The sequence below is a fragment of the Nelumbo nucifera genome, chromosome 1 (genome assembly GCF_055504915.1).
Source record: "Nelumbo nucifera cultivar China Antique chromosome 1, China Antique-T2T, whole genome shotgun sequence".
NCBI lineage: Eukaryota > Viridiplantae > Streptophyta > Magnoliopsida > Proteales > Nelumbonaceae > Nelumbo > Nelumbo nucifera.
In genome coordinates, this window is record NC_142649.1 from 185,248,203 (window position 1) to 185,270,508 (window position 22,306).

The 22,306-nt window shown below is 38.2% G+C and overlaps 1 protein-coding gene across 9 annotated transcripts in view; it reads right to left on the reverse strand.

Moving 5' to 3' along the window:
• Positions 1-8,179: 8,179 nt before the first annotated feature.
• The window catches only part of LOC104596066 (signal peptide peptidase-like 1), a 42,605-nt gene continuing 28,478 nt past the window's right edge, over positions 8,180-22,306 (reverse strand). For 4 of the 9 annotated variants that reach the window (XM_010257082.3, XM_010257081.2, XM_010257079.3 and 1 more), the window contains one exon: positions 8,180-8,581. In XM_010257082.3, coding sequence (XP_010255384.1) covers positions 8,465-8,581 — 117 coding nt within the window. In that variant the 3' untranslated portion in view covers positions 8,180-8,464. Of the gene's footprint in view, positions 8,582-10,239; positions 10,318-16,607; positions 16,832-22,306 lie in introns of those variants that run through there. The other 5 variants (XM_088895592.1, XM_088895591.1, XM_088895590.1 and 2 more) reach the window with 2 other exon arrangements.

Sequence of the window (22,306 nt, forward strand, 5' to 3'; positions counted from 1 at the left end):
AATTTTTCACCAGAGAACCAACTTGAACCAACCTCTATTCTTCACCAGAAAACACACTTGAAGCAATATATGAGAACCATTAACAAAAACGAAAAATGAATCTGAAAAAAAAAAAAAACCCAGTAAAGAAAACGTACCTGTAAATGAAAAACGAACTCCAAATTAACCCAAGGAAGAAACCCTGCAAATGACCAACTATGCAACCAATAAACGAACTCCAAACTTCTTAGAAAAGGCACGTTGAAAAAAGTAGAAAATACGAACCTGAAATGTTTCTACAATATTCTCAGTTACTTGCCAACACTAAAACGTCTATGCAATTTTAAAGAGAAATTTGGAGGAAAACACTAAAACGTCTCTGCTACTTGCCAATACTTTGAAGGAGGGAAAACATTTGGGATACCTAGGTTTCAGACATCTCATTCGAGAGATACTTGGGAAGTCTAAATGTCCAGATATCTCTTGATATTACGTGGAATAAAAAAATTAAGAAAAATAAAAAAACAGAAAAATAGAATGGGGGGTTTCGTTGCGAGAGGCATGCTGAATTGAAACCAGATTTGAATATATATATATATATATATCAACAGACCAGATTTGAATTGAAACCAATCTAAATTAAAACGAATTTGAATAGATGGTCCAGACATTGAATTGGACTGGTCCAAAATGATCCAATATTCATTGAATTGAATTGGATCTAGTCCATTTATAATGGATTCATATTGGACTCTGAATCAGATTGGACCAAATTCAGTCCAATTGACACCCTTACCTACAATTCCGGATACACCATAGTTTTTTCCTGCATCTTAATTTGTCCCAAGTCTTCCTGGAAGATTCTAGAAAACTGGCCAGAGAATTGACCTTTCTAGTAGTTGTTAAAACTTAAAACAGCTTGTTCTTCTCAGGCTAGTATTTTTAATATTACCATCATCTTGCCTCAGATCAAGAAGAAGATTAATTTAATAGGGACATCCTACTCTGTTGTATTATTTTATTTCAAATTAACAAAATTTTACTTTACCTTCTTCAAATAAAAAAAAGTTTTTGCCCCCCCCCCCCCACCTATCAGCTTCCTTGAATCTAATACCTTTAAAACCATATATACCTTGGCTTAACCCATGTATACTTAGGGTGTGAAATTATCAGTGAGGGCTCCAACTTCATGGTGTTGATAAAGAAATCCATAGCTCTATTGAGCTTCATCTCTAAACATGCCAAACAAAATGTATTTTTCTTAAAAGCCAAAAGGATCTTTTCTTCAAACCACCCAAAGCTCTTAAAAACCTCCAGTTTGCCACGATGAAAAGCAACATAGCATATGGAAAAGTTGTCATTTTCATCTTGGACATGCACAAGAAGTAAACTTGCCTTATCAGGATTTAAATGGTCATCCTTAAGATATCAATAACTGGACAAACGCATCTCATATAATGAAAGTGAAACCTTTAATTTTCAACTCCTAGCATGCAGATAATGAGAATCACATAATGAAATCATATTCCAAAATATACAGTAATAAGACATCAATTATTGCTAGACAATTGGTTAGAGATCTAGGCTGATCCAAGTAGAATTTAGTCCTAAATATGAGTGCATTAGTTTCCAAGTACCAAATTCCCTCATGCAGGAAAAACTTCTCCATATAATGTGAGTTGCCATTCTCTGTCACTTCTGGTTTGTTTAGTTTTAGGTTAGGTTAGAAAAAGGATTCTCATTTTATAGAGTTTTAGGTTTAGTTAAGTTGTATTTCTGTACCTTTATCATACACTGTTCTAAGATTTTGTGAATTTGTTTCTTGATTTGCAATTGGAGAGTATGTTGATCTAACTTTCAGGTTGCTACTTGTGGGGAAAAGTGTGTAATTGCTATAATTTTAGTTCCTTAAACTTTACCCTAGATGCATTTCTTTGTATTCTTCAATTCTGTCTACTAATTCCATTTTCCCGCAAGTGATGATAAAGGAAACTCCTTTATTAAGAATCGTTATACCAGTCCACTTACTAAAGTATTATTTATCTAAGGCTATGTTTGATTTGAAGGAAAATGTAAGAAAAGGAAAAGAAAGATAGGAAAATCTTTACAAACCTTGTATTGGTTTCTCTATCTCTCTTTCTTTCCCCACCTTTTCCTTCAAACCAAATATAGACTAAGAGAATACAATCTGAACTCCTTTCCAATACCCTTGTGGATTCCAAGAGAGCTGGATGCCGTTTGGTAACTTAGATAAAGCAGTTATAGCAAGCCTGTCTGATGTGAGGTAGCTGTGACTTAACACTGATCTGACCATCCAATTCTTTTTACATGTTATAGCACATTTTTGTCAAATAGTATATTCATGCAAGTATGTAATATCAAAAGGAACATAATTATAATAACTCAATGGCCGCACAAAAATGAAACAAATATAATGGCTGGAAGCATGATATATATTATAAATTTTGTGTAGCTAGTAGTGCTGGCATATGTGTTATTTTGTAAGGTTCAAAGTATCGATCTGTATTGGCCAATAAGTATTATATTGGTAGAAGTGATTACAATTTGGTTAAAATCGAAAAACCAAACCGAAATTTTAGTTTCGGTTGATCGATTCAGTCCATTCAATTTTTCGGTCGGGTTCGGTTTTGCTATTCGATTTTTGTATATTTTGGGTTTTAGCTTCGGTTACCATATTTGTTAAATTGGTTAACCGAAAAAATCGATTTAGTTTTATAATTATATATTTTTAATATTATTTATATTATAATTTAATTAATAAATATCGTATTACTATTACACACGTAAAGTCGAAATTCGAAAACAGCAAAAGTGGAAATTGGAAAACTCTTCGTCTTCCACAATCCACAGTCCGCTAGACCGCTAATCCGCTTCGGCCGTTCGCCGCTTCCAGTTCCAGTTTCCAGACTCCAGAACGGAAACAGAAACCAAACTCCAGAGTCGAGACTCGAGAGTCCTCCCAAGTCCCAGCCCCGGGCACTCTGCAGTCTGCACTCAGGCAGACTTCCGACTGCCGTAGACTCAGACTCAGTTCCGCTGCGCTCTAAGCTCTTCGCCTCTTCCAGTCTTCCTTCCTGGCTTACTCAATGGCTCAATCTCTTCTCTGACTCTGAGTTCTCTCGACTGCACTCAGGCAGACTTCCGACTGCCGTAGACTCAGACCTAGCTCACAGCCCACTTAATTTTCTTTTGGTTTTTGACATTGTTGCCAAATTTCACAGTGGTTCTGTACCTTCACAATGGACTGCCATGAGCTTGCTCGACCTGTAAGCACCCATGAAGCTTCCAGCTTTCATTACTTCATTGTTTTTGACTGATTGAAAAATGGTTGATTAATCGGAACAGTGCTAATCCTCGGTAACAATGCAGCTCTCTTATGGGAAACCGCCTGTCAGGTTCATTCCCAATAGCACTAACAAACATCACAACCCTCCGAAACCTGGATGATGTGATTTCTCATTGGAGTTTCTTTTTTATAGATTGATTTTGATTTTTTTTTCGGTTTTAACCGAAATAATCGGAAAAATTTTTTGGTTCGATTTATTCCGTTTTTAAATATTTCGGTTTTGGTTCGATTTATAATAATGCTAAATTGGTTTTTTTGGTTTGGTTTTGAACCGAAAAACCAAATGCTCACCCCTATACATTGGAGCCTTCCCGATACATCCCTACAGGGGGTGTTTCAGGTCGGCAAGTGGTTCAGGGGTAGATCGGCCTTAAATCGGCTTCTCTGAACCAGATTAAAAAAAAAAAACAAAAAAAAAGGATCGATACAGGCCAATACGCCCTACCGGTATCGATACTTTGAACCTTTGTTACTCAAAAATGTATTTCATCAAAACAATAAAAAAAGAAAGAAAGAAAATAAAAAGAAGACATGAATATAACATGCAGTCCCACATGTGCTTGTTACAAACTTGTGTTGTACAGAAAAATATTTTTCTAATATACCCTAGTTTATGTACCTGTTCAATGTTCAAAACTATAAAGAACCTGAAGGTCCCTCTGCTGAGCATGAAGCTTTATCTCAATTAATTTTGTATTGCTGATATTTGTAAAAGATCGGTACAAATTAGGCAACAATTAAGGATCTCGGCTCTCTAATGACCAGACTAAGCATGCAAGGCCCCTGAAATGAGCCATTTACCCAACAAAAAGCATACAAGGTATGATTTGAATCCGCCCCCACCCATTAGGTCGGGGAAGTTGAGTATCCATCCAGATGGGAAAATTGCTATCCCCAGGCCTCACTACCTAACCTAATCCAGGGGTCATTTATATTGAGGGGTAAATTGCTAAAATCTCCCTTGAAATTTATGATCATTACTGAAACCTCCTCTTTGAGTTTAGTAATTGCAATCACCTCCCTGAACTTTCTAAAACAGTTGCAAGTAGATCCCCTCTATTAGAATCATCTTAAAATTGTCCAAAATACCTATACAGACACTTTTCACCAAAATGTTTATTTTTCAAATTTTCTCTTCATATCAATCTTCTTCCCCAAAGTCCAAGCCCTTTCTATCTCTATTTTGAAATTGTTTTATTTCCTAAATTTGCCTTTTATATCAATCACTTTTTTTGTTATTCATAAAGTTTGTATTGTTTTTTCTATAAGAACCAGCCTCATATTAACTGTATGGGTATTTTGGACATTTTCTGTACCTCTTGTTAGAGGGAATCTGCTCTCAACTATAACAAAAAGTTCGAGAGAGGTGATTGCAATTACCAAACTTTAAGGGAGGTTTCAACAACTATTAGAAACTTCAAGGGAAGTGATTGCAATTACCAAACTTAGGGGGAGGTGTAAACAATGAGCAGAACCTTCGGAGGAGGTTTCAGAAATTTAGTGGAAAAGCTAGTCGAACTATTGGAGTCCTGTGTCGAAAATGAATTCAAAATGGAAAATGAAATTCAGTTCACTTACACACAGAATAGGAAACTTCCTAACGAGAAACTCTTAGTTTTCCTTATTTTACTTGAACAGGGAAGTCTCTAAAATGGAAACTTCGTAGGATTATTTCACTTCTCAGTTTTGCTCCTGTCCGCCTATTGTTTACTCATTCGGTGATTTTCTAATAATAGAAAGACATGTTCACTCATATATGAAATTAACTGTCGTACGTTTCTATTTCTGGGCGTGTTTGATTGCAGTACAATTTTATTTGTACTAGTACAAACGTATAAGAATGCAAATTTTGGTTTAATTTTGTTTTAGATTTTATACTGCAACTAAACAATGTAAGTTAAAATTTGAAACAAAAATAAATCAAAATTTACACCTAAAACGTTTTCACCGCCATAGTTTTACATCAGTGCAAATAAAATTGCACTGCAACCAAAAACATCATTACGTCAATATCGGATTCTACTTCCAACAATATCTCACTCCTACTTCTACTTAGTTTAGAAGTTTCTATATATTTCCAACTCCTTTAATTAATCTGTATAAATAAGACTCTCATCTACTCTGCTCTTCATTACTCCACAACAACAATTCCGATCCCTTCCTTCTTCTTGGCCTAACATTTCACCTACTCCCTTTCTTTCTTCTGTAATGGAGAATGTGCTTGATCTCCAACTCAAACTGGGTAAGAGACCACTTAAACCAGAGGGCGATTTCAATTTCTTGGATGCTCCCCAACTAATCAAACCCATACCAGTTAAGAAACCCCATCTTTCTCTCCTCGGTGGTGCAAACCAATGCAAAGGAAAACAACCCATGATAGGGGAATCTAGCTCTTCTGCTTCTCATTCTATCAGTAGACCCATGGAGACCCTTGCTGAAACGAATAAAAACACAGTGGAGCTGGAGCCAGTCTTTTACAACGTACCTGGTTTGGAGAGAATTAATGATCGACCAGTGGACATGAACCGAAACAACCTCCTCCATTTACAAGAGAACGAACCTCCTGGTATATCCACAGCACTTACGTTGCATGAGGATCGCTACGTCATAAGGAAGAAGCTAAAAGTAAGTGACGTCAACGGACTCTCTCGATTGCTTCTGGGGACAAACCTAGTTCAGAGGTTCATTCTACCATTCTTGGGAGCAGGGGAAGTAGAAAGGGCGGAGAACGGAGAAGGTACACGAGTGGTGATAAAGGATGTGGAGACGAATACGAACCATGAACTGACCTTCAAGAAATGGTCTACCAGCAATAGCTACGTTCTCGTCGACAACTGGAATGCTCAGTTTGTGAAGAGAAGGGATTTGCAGGCACGAGACGAGATTGGGATGTATTGGGATCCTTACTACGACTGCTTTCTTTTTGCTGTCATCAAAAGAGCCCCTCATGGCGGATAGATATGTTTGGCATCTTCTGTGTTTATTCTATTATTTCACATTTTGTAGTCAGACAAACTGTGGATAGTCGTGTAAGCGTTCTTCTTTATTCTTGGGATTTTTGGACTGCAATTCCCGTCAGAAATCTGATTTTCAAATCTTGTGTTTTTTTTGGATTCTTTGATTTCTTTAATCACGTAGGGAAATGTGTACATCTCTGAGATAATGTGTTTAATCAAAGAAAAAAAAGGGAAATGTGTTTTAGTTGTTATCAGAATCCCTTGAAATATATTATTAAATTTGATTCTCTGACATAGAGGAAGTCTGGGTGGTGTAGTTGGCTATCATGCTAATCTCACACACTAAAGTCCATGGTTCAAATCCTGTCTCATAAAACATATTTTGTTTTCATTCATCAATCAAAATTTATATCGTGTGTGTAACCCTTATACCTCAATGTTCGGCATTTTTAAAGAAAGTTCCCTAATTCAGATAACCTGTTTTTTTGGTACTAAAATAGCCAGCAATCATCTAATTACGCTGAATTCAAGTACAGCCATTAGTTTAGCAGGAATGATTTGATTCGACCGAGTTTCCTGATTATTCAAACACGAGACAGGTGGCAAGTCGCGGAGACCCAAACCGGCATATGTTTCCTCTCTTCTAAGATCGGCGATGTATGTGTTTGGTATAACCTTCATTTATTCATTAAATATTTATATTTGATTTGTTTGCAAAAGTATAAAAAATAATAATAAAATCTTTTATTGATAATTAGGCACCATTAGGCACCACATCAGCATAACAATAAATAAACGCCTAACTATCGGGGGAAGCTTCATTCCCGTGTGCACATAAAAGTCCACGATTCAAATCCTGTCTCACAAAACATATTTTGTTTTCATTCATCAATCAAAATTTATATCGTGTGTGTAACACTTATACCTCAATGTTCGATATTTTTAAAGAAAGTTCCCTAATTCAGATAACCTGTTTTTCTGGTACTAAAATAGCCAGCAATCATCTAATTACGCTGAATTCAAGTACAGCCATTAGTTTAGCAGGGATTTTTTTCACTGAAAACCATTTGATTCGACCGAGTTTCCTGATTACTCAAACATGAGACAGGTGGCAAGTCGTGGGGACCCAGACCGGCATATGGGTCATCTCTTCTAAGATCGGCGATGTATGTGTTTGGTATAGCTTCCATTTATTCACTAAATGTTTATACTTGATTTGTTTGCAAAACCACAAAAAGTAATAATAAAACCCTTTATTGACAACTAGGAACCATTAGGCACCACAACAGCATAACAGTAAATAGACGCCTACCTATGGGGGAAGCATTAAAATGAAGCTTCCCCCAACAGTAAGCGTGCACATAAATCAAGGCCACCTTTTGCGAGTCTATGCATACAGATCAACATGATGGGCTAAATGTTGAAGTGGCACCTATATGGCAGCATTTATTGAAAAAACACCCATAGTTCCAAACACACTATATTATACTCAGACAGCGCTGTCGGCTCTTGACCAAATCAGCTGTTTTTGGCCCAGGAGCGGTTTTAGGGTGAAAGGGAATCACTTATCTGACTGGTTCCCAAGTCAACCGGTCCAACCATCTGGTCTAGTTCGGTTTTCAAAACCATGATGCAAACCGCTAATTCATATTCGATATTCCCCTATCCCCCCAACACATACACACAAGGGCCATGGCAGCCTCCAATACAAATTTGGCTCAGTTTGGAAGGAGTACAAATACAAATATGTAGAGTGAAAATACTTGTATTTCGTATTATTTTGTATGTATTTGCACCGCACATATTTGTATTTGTACTGTTTCTAAACTAAGCCTTTGTTTCATTTCAACTTTTTACCACCTCTAACAAACAAATATGCAGCAAATTCTAAATAGGCCTTGCTCTTGCTGTAGACAGCTTGAAAGCAAAATTTACAAGTTCCTTAGATCATATATGCCGTGTATTTGGGAGATAAACAAGGAGAATGTGTGAATACGTCAAATATCAGGTGAGGCTTAAATACCATATAAGAAAGTAATAGACATTGAATTGTTACTGCTATATTAATATTCTTCCGATAAGAGCAAAACCATCTGGCTGGGATTTACAGTATGAGTTGCCTCTGTGAGTGCTATGGTTGCTGGAGGATGGATATCACAGTTCAGACCTCCAGTAAACGAGACTTGTCATTCAGGTTTGACTTCGTTCCTTCCCATAGCTCTGGGAGCTCCTTTCTGAACCATGAGATGACAATTATTGGTCCTAGAGTTGCTGGTACCTGCATTTAACATCATCACAAAAAAAGAAGCATTTATTAGAAGTAAAATGCAGGTAACTTGCTCCTCCTTGTGAAGTTTCTAGTTCTACTGGCAGTTTCTAGGTAACCATAAACAGAACCAAAATTGATCTTATTACATGACAACTTCATTAGAATTTTGGAATGTAAAAATTGAATGTTACCAAACACTGCTTTCATTTCTTTCTCCTCTTCCTTGGTCCCTGTAATTTGAAGTTGAATTCCCAAGTGTCAAATGAGCAGGGCACAAAGGATAGGTTTCCCTAGTGGGCCTAGCCTAGATGTAATTTTTATAATGAAGTTCGTCCCATAAGCAATTTTGAATATCAACTTAACACATTTCTACATTTCTCTTTCTTCCTTGGCACTGTAATCTGAAGTGAGTTTTCAAAGTGAACTATAGGTGTAATTGAGTGAATGGTGTTGTTGACAGAATAGATTTTTCCCCTTTTCAAATCCAGACATGATCTTTAATAATTTTTTTTTGAAGGATAAAAGAAAATTTTATTAAAAAAAGAGATTACATGAGAAGCATGATCTTTAATAATGTAGTTTGTCCAAAAGAAAATAACTGCTACAAAATTTAACTTTAATTTTTTCTCTTTTTTTCCTTGGGAGGGGAGGGATGTTCTGAAATCATACTCATACCATAAATTGTAGAGAAGGTTGAATTAAATTGAATTGAATCATATCAAAGATCATAAGAATACTTTCGTTTTTAAAAATTTGTCACAAAATTAGAAACATAAATAAAAAAGACTAAAATATGTATAGCAAAGTAAAGCTACCCAAGTTTAATCCATATCCACCATATATGTATATAATAAACAGGTTTGACTGCTTGTGCACTAGAGAACAGAGAATGATATAATTAATTTTACACTTAAAAGTCAGCCCACAGTCAATGGATATTTAACCTACAATATAATAGAAAAACTCATTATGATTTTTGAATAGGTCCTAAATAACCTAAATAAATCTTTATAAAGATTTGAAAACAATTGCCCATTGAATTTTTTTTGCTTGATCTAAAACAATTTTTAAAGATTTTAAAATTTTCTGAATAGGTCCAAAAGTCAGCCCATCAAGTACTTTTTGCTTGATCTTAAATTGTCACTAGAATTAAGACACCGGTCTGACTGGGGGACTATGGCTCGTCAAACAGATATCCCAACCAATTAAAAATTTAGAACAAACAGCATGTTACCCATGTAATTGCAAATAGCTTAGTATGAAACTAAGCTATTCAAATACCATCAGGTTAGTTGCAAAATACCATCTTCTAAACTTGGACATGGTTATGAGGTGCCAAGAATGATTACCATAAAAAACTAGGCATCCAAAACACATCCATGCAGCTATCACAAGGCAGACAAAGATTCCAAAGATAGAAAATAAAAAAGGAAAAAAAATCATAAATCAAAGAAGTTTTTTAATAGAAGACATGCTAACATCATTTTGTTTCCCCTAATACAAGGAAATAATATTTTCTTTTCTCTTTTTATTTTCTGATAAAATAACAATGAAGCTCACAAGGAAAGAGATTTAGTGCACATAATAATACTAAATTAATGGAATAATGTGTGCCTCCATATCAGGAATAATTCAAACTGCTGCCAATCTTAACCATGTAGGTTTACCTCTAATACCAGGCATGCACTAGCATACAGGTAGAAAAGCTCATTTTAACATTATTTCCAGGAATATGCCTTGAAAGCCTAGAAAATAATAATTTGACACATGATCATCTGATGCGCTGAAGAATTTAAAGAATAATACACAACATTAAAGATAAACAAGTGGACAATCAAGACAAAGGTGATAAATTTCAAATATCCATGTCATGAAACCATAACTCTGTACAGGAAGAATTAAACCATTTTGGCAATGAACTCTTAGAAATGCAGTGGAGATTAATAATTTCAAATCACAGTTGTTAATTATAACATACCATTACATTTATCAAAAAAAAATTTATAGCATACCATTACATATAAATTATAACCTTTTGATGTAGGACTGATATGATCCAAGGCTATTGGTAACAAAGTTGGGGCAAAACTGAAAACTGAATGATAATGGTGAGGAGTTAGATCCAAAATTTGGGATTGAGGGACTAGAGGTGGGCTTATAAGGGGGAATGAGGGTTTGTCTAGGGCTATAGTGCTGTATGAGGTGATTAAGAAGCTAGCCTATTGGAAGCTGCTGGTGGAGGGTGATTCTAAACTGGCTATTAACTGGCTGCAGAAGGAAGAGGCTAGTTTATGGAAGTTCTCGAATTAAAAAAAGAAAATTTACCAGCTCACTCAAGACATGCAAATTCAGTTTCAATGGTCCAAGAGGAGTGCCAATTCTTTTGCAGATTATCTAGCTAAACAAAGGGTGGGAAGAACTAGTTTCTTTTGGGCTGTATTGTAATGTGATTTTTTTTAGGGTGGGGTAAGAGATTTACCCCCTTTCTTGTTGTATCTTTTCCATCTCCTTTTATTAATAAAAGTTTCTGTTATTGATAAAAAAAAGCAGCTAGCCTATTGTTAAAATTCCTGCAATATGTAGGAATTTCTGTAGAGAGAGAATAAAGAAATATCTCAAGATTGGAATGGAATTTCTTTAAAACTGAATAAAAGGAAGGGTTAAGTAAACCAAATCAAGGGATTGTATTGGGAGAGGCTTTAAGAAGGTTTGACATAAAAAGACGAGAGTTCCCAAACTAGGGTTTTTAGTGGAAATTCTTGAAAATTGTTTTAATAGGATGAAAATGAACCTTAGATATGGGGGATGGAGATTTGGTTTTCACCAAGTTATCTTGGGTAAGATTTAGATTTTAGAGAGACAAGCTTCTCTCTCTAGAAAATGCATACGGATGTGAGACTTGATCAGATGGAGGGAAGACTTACCCAGGATCAAACTCAGTCATTTTGTTGATGATGAGTGTTTGCTTTTGATTGTATTTTCCCAGGTCTTTAATGCTGTAGGCGGCTGAGATCAAAACCTTAAGAGAGAGAGAGAGAGAGAGAGACTACAAATCACTGTCCTAGCCTTCTAGGGTTCCTAGAATCACTTTAGGGCATTGGTAATCACTCACCACAAGTTGCACAACCAGAAAATAAGCTCCAGATTTCATTCCCATGTTTTGCAACTTTACACATATATTGTCGAAGGTCAGCTAAACAACTTTGTAAACCAGGAAAACTCAAATTTACAATTCTGTTACTTATAAGACAACTTAAAGAAAACTAAATAGCCCATAAATTACTTAACCAATGACTAAAAATTTACACTAGTACACTATGATTAGACAAATCAAAGTAATAGGCAGGATCCCAGACTCATGTTAAAATCCGTGTTTTCAACCCGGCAGATTGAACCATTAGAACCATCACCTGGCCTTGATTCTGGGTCCATTTTTGCTAAAACCCGCCATTTGCTTAAAAACCGTTGACTTGGTCAAAAACTGCCTGACCAAGGCAGTTGAACCGTTTACCCGTTCAACCTGGTCACTGAGTCAGGGGTTGCACACTCAATGTATATGCAAACTTCCAAAGGCCATAACTTTGCGCTTAGATATCCGATTAGGGTTATCTTTTTTTTTCAATTTGGGTAACTTTTAGAGATCTATGGACCCCAAGGTGCCTACGACACCTTGCCCCACTAATTTTGCAAAAAAAAAAAAAAAACCCATTTTGGCCTCAAATCGTAATTTTTAATTTTTTTTACAAACAAAAAATTAAAAACTGAGTTACAAACCATAAATTAAATATAAAATAATACATATATTACATGTAGAACATAATTAAAAAATACATACATACATAATTAAAATAATACATACATAAGGCGAGGCTAGGCGACAGGGAAGCACTTTGTCGCCTAGGTGATGGATTTTTTTAAGTAAAAATCACATATCCTAGGGTAGTTCCCTGGGTTCTATAACCATCTTTCCTTAATAACTATCCATAATTTTCATAAGAAAATTATAAACGTCATGGTTAAGTCTAGAAAATCAATATATTTATGAGAAGAAAAAGAAGAAAGAAAAGAAAATTCAAAAAATATAGGGGCTGAACCCCTATTTTTGTTACAGGAAAAGAAGAAAAGAAAGGTGGAAAAAGAATATGTTGAAGAAGAAATTGTTGATTAGACAAAATTTTAAGTTCTTCCCTTACTTGTTGGTTCAGATTTTGAAGTCTTTAAGGGTTCAATACAGCAGTTAACAATGTTTGTGTTTATTAAACCCTAACAAAGAAGAAAATGAATATTTTTGTTTAATAATATCAATTTTATAATTATAATCTCAAAAAAATAACAACATAAAAGTATTTTATAACACAGTATACAAAACTGATTGGTGATTGGGCAAGGCAAGCCTCCAAGGGTGCCTTGTTGCCTAGGCGTCACCTTGACAACTGTTGAGTTGGGCCGATTTCTAGTTATTGGGTCCAATTATTTATCTTTTATTTTTAAGTTGTTAAGTTAGGAAGTTGTTAGGCTTTAGGCCCATTAGTTTATGTTTTTAAGTTGTGACTGTTCAGCTACTTAAGTAGCCGCCCTACTAAGGGCATACTTGTAATCTCTCATTTTTTTAATTCAAGTATATAATGCAAAGAGAGGTTGGCGGCCAGAACTAATTCAATTCTGGCCGACACCCCACTCACCTTTTCTTCTCCTCTCTTCTTCTCTACTACTGAAACTTTTCATCTTCTTCTTCTCTTATTCACAAGGAATTCATCTAAAACTACTATTAGCAATTTCTACTTGGTGAAATCAAGAAGATAAGAAGGATCTGATTTGTGATTACTGTAAGAAGCCTAAACACACAAGAGATACCTGTTGGAAGCTTCATCCTCATCTTGTGCCGAATAGACTCAAAAACAAGAAAGGAAATGCTCACATGGCAGTCACTGGTGACATACCTGGCCCTCCTACTACAACCACTCTGGAGTCTGTTGCAGCTGTTGCAGTGAGGGCCGAACTTGAGAGATATGGGCAGTTCCTGAATCAACGGGATACAGTTAGTCCTAATTCAGTAACAGGTGGACAGCTTGGTACAGGTGGTTCTGGTGGAGCACACTCTACTTCCTTTGCTCACTCAGGTAGTTCACATGCCATTGCAAACTATGTTTCTGTGAATAAACCCTAGTTGATTCTAGGTCAAAGTAGAGAAGAAGGAAGAAGAAAGAAAAGAGAAAGAAGAAGAAGAGTGTTCGGCCAGACTAGAAGAGAGAATGTGAAAAATCACTCTCCTAGCCGACCCACTTGAATTTTATTCATAAAACTTAGAGTTACAAGAAAGACAGTTTTGTCCCTCATATAAGATGGGCACATAACTTAAACTCAGATACAATAGACCTTTTACTTTCAAGAAGATAAACCAGAATGACCAAAATACCCCTGACTCGAGCATTCTAACACTCCCCCTCAAGCTAGAGAGTATATATCATATAGTCCCAGCTTGTTACAAATGTAATATATTCTTCCCCGAGACAATCCCTTTGTGAAGAGATCTGCCCACTGATTTCCTGAGCTCACATGAGATGTAGTTATTACCCCACTTATCACTCTCTCTCACAAAGTGACAATCCACCTCAATATGTTTAGTTCTTTCATGGAAGACGGGATTGGATGAGATGTGAACAGCAACTTGGTTATCACAGTATAGTTTCATGGGTTTGTCAATTGAGAACCCCATCTCCTGTAGTAAGTTCTTCAGCCATACTAGTTCACATGTGGTATGGGCCATAGCCCTGTACTCTGCTTCTGCACTACTTCTTGCCACCACTGTTTGCTTCTTGCTCTTCCAAGTTACAAGATTGCCACCCAAGAAGGTACAATACCCTGTGGTTGACCTCCTGTCTAATATAGAGCCAGCCCAATCAGCATCTGTGTACCCTACTATCTCAAGAGTTCCCCCCTTTTGGTATAACAAACCACGACTTGGAGCACCCTTTAGGTACCTAACAATTCTCAGAACAGCTTCCCAGTGAGGAACCCGAGGATGTTGCATAAACTGACTCACCACACTCACAGCAAATGATATATCTGGTCGGGTAATGGTCAGATAGTTCAACTTTCCCACCAACCTTCTGTATCTTCCAGGATCATCAAACTCTTTCACCTGCATCCACACTTAACTTGGCATTGAGTTCCATAGGAGTCTCTGCTGGTTTAGCACCTATAAACCCGGTTTCTTCAAGTAGATCAAGAACATATTTTCTCTGACATAGGTTGATCCCCTGTGTTTTGACCTCGCAACCTCAATTCCTAGGAAATACTTTAGCTTCCCCAGATCTTTCGTATTGAAGTGGTCCTGTAAGAATTTTTTCAGCCTGTCAATGCCATTGCTGTCACTTCCAGTTATGACAATATCATCCACATACACGACTAGCAAGATTGTCCCATCCTTTGAGTTATAGCTGAACACAGAATGATCAACCTGACACTGTTTCATCCCAAAGGACTTCACCACTTCACTGAACCTGCCAAACCATACACGTGGAGATTGTTTCAGTCCATAGATTGCCTTTTTGAGCCTACACACCTTACCAGCCTCCCCCTGAGCAACAAACCCTGGTGGTTGCTCCATATACACCTCAACAAGATCACCATGTAGGAAGGAATTTTTTATGTCAAGTTGCACGAGAGGCCAATCATACATAGCAGCTAATGAGATCAACACCTGAACTGAACCAATTTTATCCATAGGAGAGAATGTCTCCATATAGTCCACACCATATAACTGAGAATAGCCCTTGGCCACTAACCGTGCCTTCAATCGTTCCACACTGCCATCAGGAAGATGCTTCACTGTATAGACCCATTTACACCCAACAGTGTGCTTACCAGGAGGAAGGGTGGTGAGTTCCCACGTGTGATTATGTTGTAGAGCAGAGAGTTCTTCTTCCATGGCTTGCCGCCACCCTAGGGAGGTAAGGGCTTCCTGTACAGTCTTGGGAATGGGAACCGAGGAGAGTAATGATATAAACTTGCAATGAGAAGCAGAAATGTGAGCAGTGGAAACATAGTCTGAAATGGGATGAGAAGTACAAGTACGTTTACCTTTCCGCAAAGCAATAGGAAGATTAAGATCTGAGGAAGAATGAGCAGTAGCAAGATCTGTCGACAAGTGCTGAAGTGGAGGAGGGGCCGAAGCACTTTTGCGGGTATACACTTGAGTAATTGGCGGCCTCTCTGTAGTAACAGGTATATGATGTGCATCTGCAGTAGGAATGAGAGCTACGGGGAGAGGGTCCATAACCGGTACAGGAAGAGGAACCATAGAGGGAGAAGAAGAGACCCCGACATCTAAGAAAAATGGAACTGATTCAAAGAATGTGACATTAGAGCACACAAACGATTTATGAAATTTTGGATTATAACACTTATACCCTTTCTGAGTCCTCGGGTAGCCAAGAAAAATAAATTTTGTAACTCGAGCATCTAACTTGTCTACTCCAGGCCTCAAGTGTTGAACAAAACAAACACAGGATGTAAGAACACGGAGAAAGGAGATTGGCTTCCAAGGATTGACATGGGCATCCGATTTATCAAAAAACAGGATGTAAGAACAACATCACTCCAAAAATGCTTTGGGACATGCATATTGATCATCAAGGACCGAGCAGTTTCAAGAAGATGTCTATTTTTCCGTTCAGCTACACTGTTTTGTTGCGGGGTGTAGGCACAAGAAGTTTGATAAATTATTCCATGATGTTCTAGGTATTGCTGAAATGGTGAAGAGATGTATTCTTTGGCATTATCAGAGCGAAGTATTTTCATATGAATACCAAATTGAGTGCGTATTTCAGCATGAAATTTCTGAAAAATAGAGAACAATTCACTACGGTCTTTCATAAGATAGATCCATGTCATCCTTGAAAAGTCATCAACAAAGATTACAAAGTACTTAAACCCATTGTATGACACAACTTTAACTGGACCCCATACATCAGAATGAACTAAAGCAAAAGGACTTGAGACACGACTATCAATTCTTGGACTAAATGAGACTCGATGATGTTTTCCCAACTAACATGACTCACAATCTAATGATGAAAGATGACTAAAAGAAGGAACTAGCAGCTTCAAAGCCTTGAGAGAGGGATGACCGAGTTTGCAGTGCCATTGGAGAGGAGTAAGAGACGACTGAAAAGCCACGGGGGGGCCACCACCATCAAGGTAATACAAACCACCTGCTTCATGCCCTCCACCAATCTTCTTCCCCGTCTTGAGATCCTGAAACACACAAGAAGAAGAATAGAACGTTACAAAACAATTAAGAGACTCGGTTAATCTGCTAACAGACATAAGGTTAAACGGGAACTTAGGAACATATAAAACAGATGCTAAAGACAAGGAGGAGAAATCAACATCACCAACACCACAAATAGGAGATGTAGAGCCATTAGCAAGAGTAACTGACTGAGATGTGGAAGAGCAAGAAAGGGAAGAAAATACATCAAGAGTCCCAGACATATGGTCCAAGGCTCCAGAATCAATGATCCAGGGTGAGGCTTTGGAAGCTAAGAAAGTCATACCTGAATGAGCAAATGTAGCTGTGTTCTGCTGAGATGTTTGAAGGAACTGCTCATATACTGCCCGTGGTACACTCACCATTTCCTGCCCGGAAGCACAAGCGGGTGTGGAGGGGGTTGAGGCAGTTTGTTGGCTTTCAGTAATTGTGCTACTACTCTTAGATGTAGCATGGTTAGCCCAAGTGCTGGGTGGACCACACAAATCATAGCAGAAATTAATTGTGTGCCCCTCTAAGCCACAATGTGTACATTTTCTCTGAGCATTACTCCTTCCTCTTCCACGGCCTCCCCTTGACTCCCGACCTCCAGTCCGGCCACTAGCCCAGTTAAACATGTGTCCACCACGGTTGCTTGGAGGGCCACTGCTGCCACCACCACTTCTACTTCCACGGCCACTCCCTTTAGTCACTACCAAACCAGATCTATCAGAGAAGGAAGATGTTCCACCGGCTCAATGGATGTCCTTTTAAGACGGGCAAAAACTTCTTCAAGTGAAGGGAGAGCTGATCCCCCCAATATCTGTGCTCTGACAGGCTCATACTTAGCCTTCAAGCCCACAAGAAACCTAGTCACATCAAGCTGTTCATGTTGCTTTTGTTGGATCTGGACATCTGATATTAGAGGGTGATACACATTTAGCTCATTGTAGATGTTCCTCAAACTTGCATAATACTCCTCTAAGCTTTGACTTCCTTGCTTCAAATTGAAGTACTCTTGGTATAACTGATATACCCTAGTTGTGTTTTCTTGTCCAGAGTACAACTTTTTAGCATGATCCCATATCTCTTTGGCTGTATCTAGGAACATGAAGTTCACACTAATCTTTGGTTCCATGCTATTCCAAAGCCATGTCATTATCTGTGCCTCATCTTGTTCCCAATCACTGAACCCAGGGGAATTAGAGGAAGGTTTCTCCTCCCTCACATGTTTTACTTTCCTCTTGGCCTTCAAGAACACCTCCACAGATTTTGCCCATGGTACATAGTTCTCACCATTCAACTTGATGGATGTCATTTGAACACTTATATAATCTGAAGAAAGCATGATGCTGGTTTTGTTGTCATTCCCATCTACGGAAGAAGCCATCTCAATTATTTCACCTTCAAATATACAACACAACCTCACACTCTTTCACAAGGCTTATCTCACTTATAACACCACCAACCCCAGCTTCTTTAAATACACATTACACACCACACACTAAGGCTGAAATCACTTAGTCTTCACATCAAACACCTGGGCTGCACACTGTAGAACCATTCACCATCAACACACTAAGACTGAAATCACTCAGTCTTCACATCAAACACTTCGGCTGCACAATGCAGAACTGATTACACACAAGGTCTAGGACGCAACCACCACCACCACCAATCACCACGACACAACCTCCACCAATCTACTGTTGTTGTGAACTTCAGCAGTCGACAACTCTTCTTTCAGCATACATATGAAGAGAAATGCAGAGAAACACGACTGAAATGCATATCAGTCACACCGAGCATCACCACAACCAACTTTTGAAGCAAAAAGAAAAATTCACAGTCCCTTATTTGGACAAACAACAATAGTGTTCATACCTGTCCACATCCAGCCCTCTTCGATACTGAATAGAGGGTTTAGTATATCACTTCAACGACCACCACAGCAACGACCGGAGGCATTCTCACCTCTAGGCCCACAAAACGACAGCTCCTTTTCAGCCCCTTATCGAACCTCCACTCAGGTCAGTCGAAAAAGAAGAAGATGACTGTGAAAGTTGGCAGCGAACCCAGAAAGAGAACAGCAACAAGAAAGAAATAAGGATATGACCTTACAGCTCTAATACCATGTGAATAAACCCTAGTTGATTCTAGGTCAAAGTAGAGAAGAAGGAAGAAGAAAGAAAAGAGAAAGAAGAAGAAGAGTGTTCGGCCAGACTAGAAGAGAGAATGTGAAAAATCACTCTCCTAGCCGACCCACTTGAATTTTATTCATAAAACTTAGAGTTACAAGAAAGACAGTTTTGTCCCTCATATAAGATGGGACACATAACTTAAACTCAGATACAATAGACCTTTCACTTTCAAGAAGATAAACCAAAATGACCAAAATACCCCTGACTCGAGCATTCTAACAGTTTCTACTACAGGTAAGGAGAAACCTCCTTGGATTATAGAATTTGAAGTCTCAGAGCACATGACCCATAGTTCCACTATCTTTTCTTCTTATCGACTCTGTTCTTGTAGAGACAGAGTCTCCACAACTGATGGATCTCATGTTCCCATTGCTGGGAAGGGGTCTGTCAAGATTAATGATTCCATTTCCCTACCCTTTGTCCTTCATGTTCCCAGATTGAGTACTAACTTGTTATCTGTTAGTAGTTTAACTAAGAACCTGAATTGCTCAGTAATTTTTTCTCCTGCTCATTGTGTTTTGCAGGATCTGGATTCAAAGAGGACGATTGGGAGTGGTCGTGAAGTGAATGAGATCTACCTCCTGGATGTGCTTCCCAATCATCAGGGTCATCATGTCAACAAGGATAGTGAGTCGGGGTCTGTGAGTCATATTATGCTTTGGCATAATCGGTTGGGTCATTTGTCTTTTTCTTCTTTGAGTTTCTTATTTCCAAAGCTTTTTGAGTCTGTTAATTTGTCCAGTCTTGAGTGTGAAGGTTGTCAGCTTGGAAAACATTGTAGACATTCCTTTAAAGCTAGTAATAAAAGATGTTCATTTGCTTTTGATGTTATTCATTCTGATGTGTGGGGACCATACTATGTTCCTTCTATGGGTGGCTATCGATATTTTCTTTTACCTGTGGATGATTTTTCTCGATATTCGTGGATTTACTTAATGAGATCTCGAGATGAGGTACCATCATTGGTTCGACAATTTCATCAGATGGTACTAACACAGTTTGGGATACGAATAAAGGTGTTCAGATCAGACAATGCCAGGGAATATTTTGAAAAGAACTTTGCTTCGTATCTGTTAGAGTATGGAGTTGTCCATCAAAGCAGTTGTTCTTACAGTCCACAGTAGAATGGTGTTGCAGAGAGGAAGAACAAACACATTGTTGAGATTGCAAGAAGCATGATGATCACATCTACTGTTTCAGTTCGGTTTTGGGGTGATGCAGTCTCCTTTTTCTTGAGGGGGAGATGTTCCACATTCCTCTCAGGTATTTGGGTGTTTTTGCTTTGCACATATTCTTGGTCCTCACCGCTCGAAGCTTGATCCAAAGGCAAAGACGTGTCTTCCTTCGATATGCAGAAAATCAGAAAGGATATTGCTGCTATGATCCAGTCTCTGGCATAGTTTTCAAGGCGCCAAGGCGAGGCTAGGCGACTGGGGGGCGCCTAGTCGCCTAGGCGGGTGCCTAGGCAGTGGATTTTTTTATGTTAAAAAATAGATCCTAGGGTAGTTACCTAGGTACCATAACCATATTTATTTAATAATTATTCATGGTTTTCATAAGAAAAGTATAAATTTCATATTAAAGGGTGTTAGTGAGTGGAAGGAGATTGTTAGATGCAGATGGATCTACACAGTTAAATATAAGGTAGATTGAAGTATAGAAAGGTATAAGGCCAGAATGGTTGCAAAAGGGTACACACAAACCTATGGCATTGATTACTTAGAGACCTTTGCACCAGTTGCAAAAATGACTTCTGTTCGGAGATGGCTATGTAGGAAGAGATGAAAGCCTTAATTAAGAATTAGACATGGGAAATTGTGGATATACCAGAGGGCAAGGAGATTGTTGGATGCAGATGGGTCTACACAGTTAAATATAAGGCAGATGGAAGTATAGAAAGGTATAAGGCCAGATTGGTTGCAAAAGGGTACACACAGACCTATGGCATTGATTACTTAGAGACCTTTGCACCAGTTGCAAAGATGACTTTTGTTTGGAGACTTCTCTCTCTTGCTGCCACATACTCTTGGCCCCCATTTCAACTTAATGTGAAAAACGCTGTCCTAAATAGAGATTTGCAAGAAGTGTATATGGATCTCCCTGTTGGTTTCTACAGTGATACTGAAAAAGGGAAGGTATGCAGACTTAAGAAGTCGCTTTATGGTTTAGTCTCCCAGAGCATGGTTTGACAGGTTCAGAAAGGCATTGATTGCTTTTGGCTACACTCAGACTCAATCAGATCATACCTTGTTTGTGAAGCGGCGGGGATCCTTGGTGTCAGTCTGTTATGGACGCATTCCTCGGGAAGACGTACCGTCGCCACCGGCAGCAACAGGCACCTGACCCACCGCCAGCAGCAGCAGTGATTCAATGATTCTCATCCTACCCAGTTCGGCAACAGCAACCTTATCTAGATTAGATTAGATCATCTTGCTTGTTCTTATCTTATTCTATTGCTCTTATCTTATCTTGTTAGTAGCTTATCAGATTAGGATTAGCTTATCTTATCCTTAGCAAGATAGAACTGGAAGTATCCCTATTCAGCAAGGAGACTCCCTTTGATTAGGACTCTTGTAATCTCCTATTTAAGGAGACCCCATTATTGAATGAGGATATCAAAATTTCCAGTCAAGAAAGAGAGTAAAAGGAGAGTTCGGTGATCTCTTGGACAAATCACCCTCTAGGACACTAAGATAGGTTCAGCTAGGAAGGGGAGAAACAAGGGAAAACAAGAGCTTTTCCCCGTGGACCGACCCGTGACGCGATCCTATTCCCGGGCCCATAACACAGTCCTAATTGTTTATGTGGATGATATTGTTGTACAGGAAATGACCTAAGTGAGATTGGCAGTTTGAAGAAGAATCTACATAGAGAATTTGAAATTAAAGATCTTGGGGAGCTTAAGTACTTTTTGGGCATTGAAGTTGCAAGATCAAAACATGGAATCTTTATTTCTCAGAGGAAGTATGTTCTGGATCTTCTACAAGAAACAAGGAAGCTTGGAACAAAGGCTGCCAGTACTCCTATTAATCAGAATCACAGGATTAATGCATCAGAAGGTGAGTTGGTAAAAATCATTGAGAGATATCAGAGACTTGTGGGGCGTTGCTATATTTGTGTATGACAAGACCAGATATTTCCTATGCAATGACTGTAATGATTCAATACATGCATGCCCCATAAGTCCAGCATTGGGAGGTTGTTGACAGAATTCTTGTTTATCTAAAGGGACACCCAAGCAGAGGCATACTATTTGTTGACCATGGACAGTTGATGCTA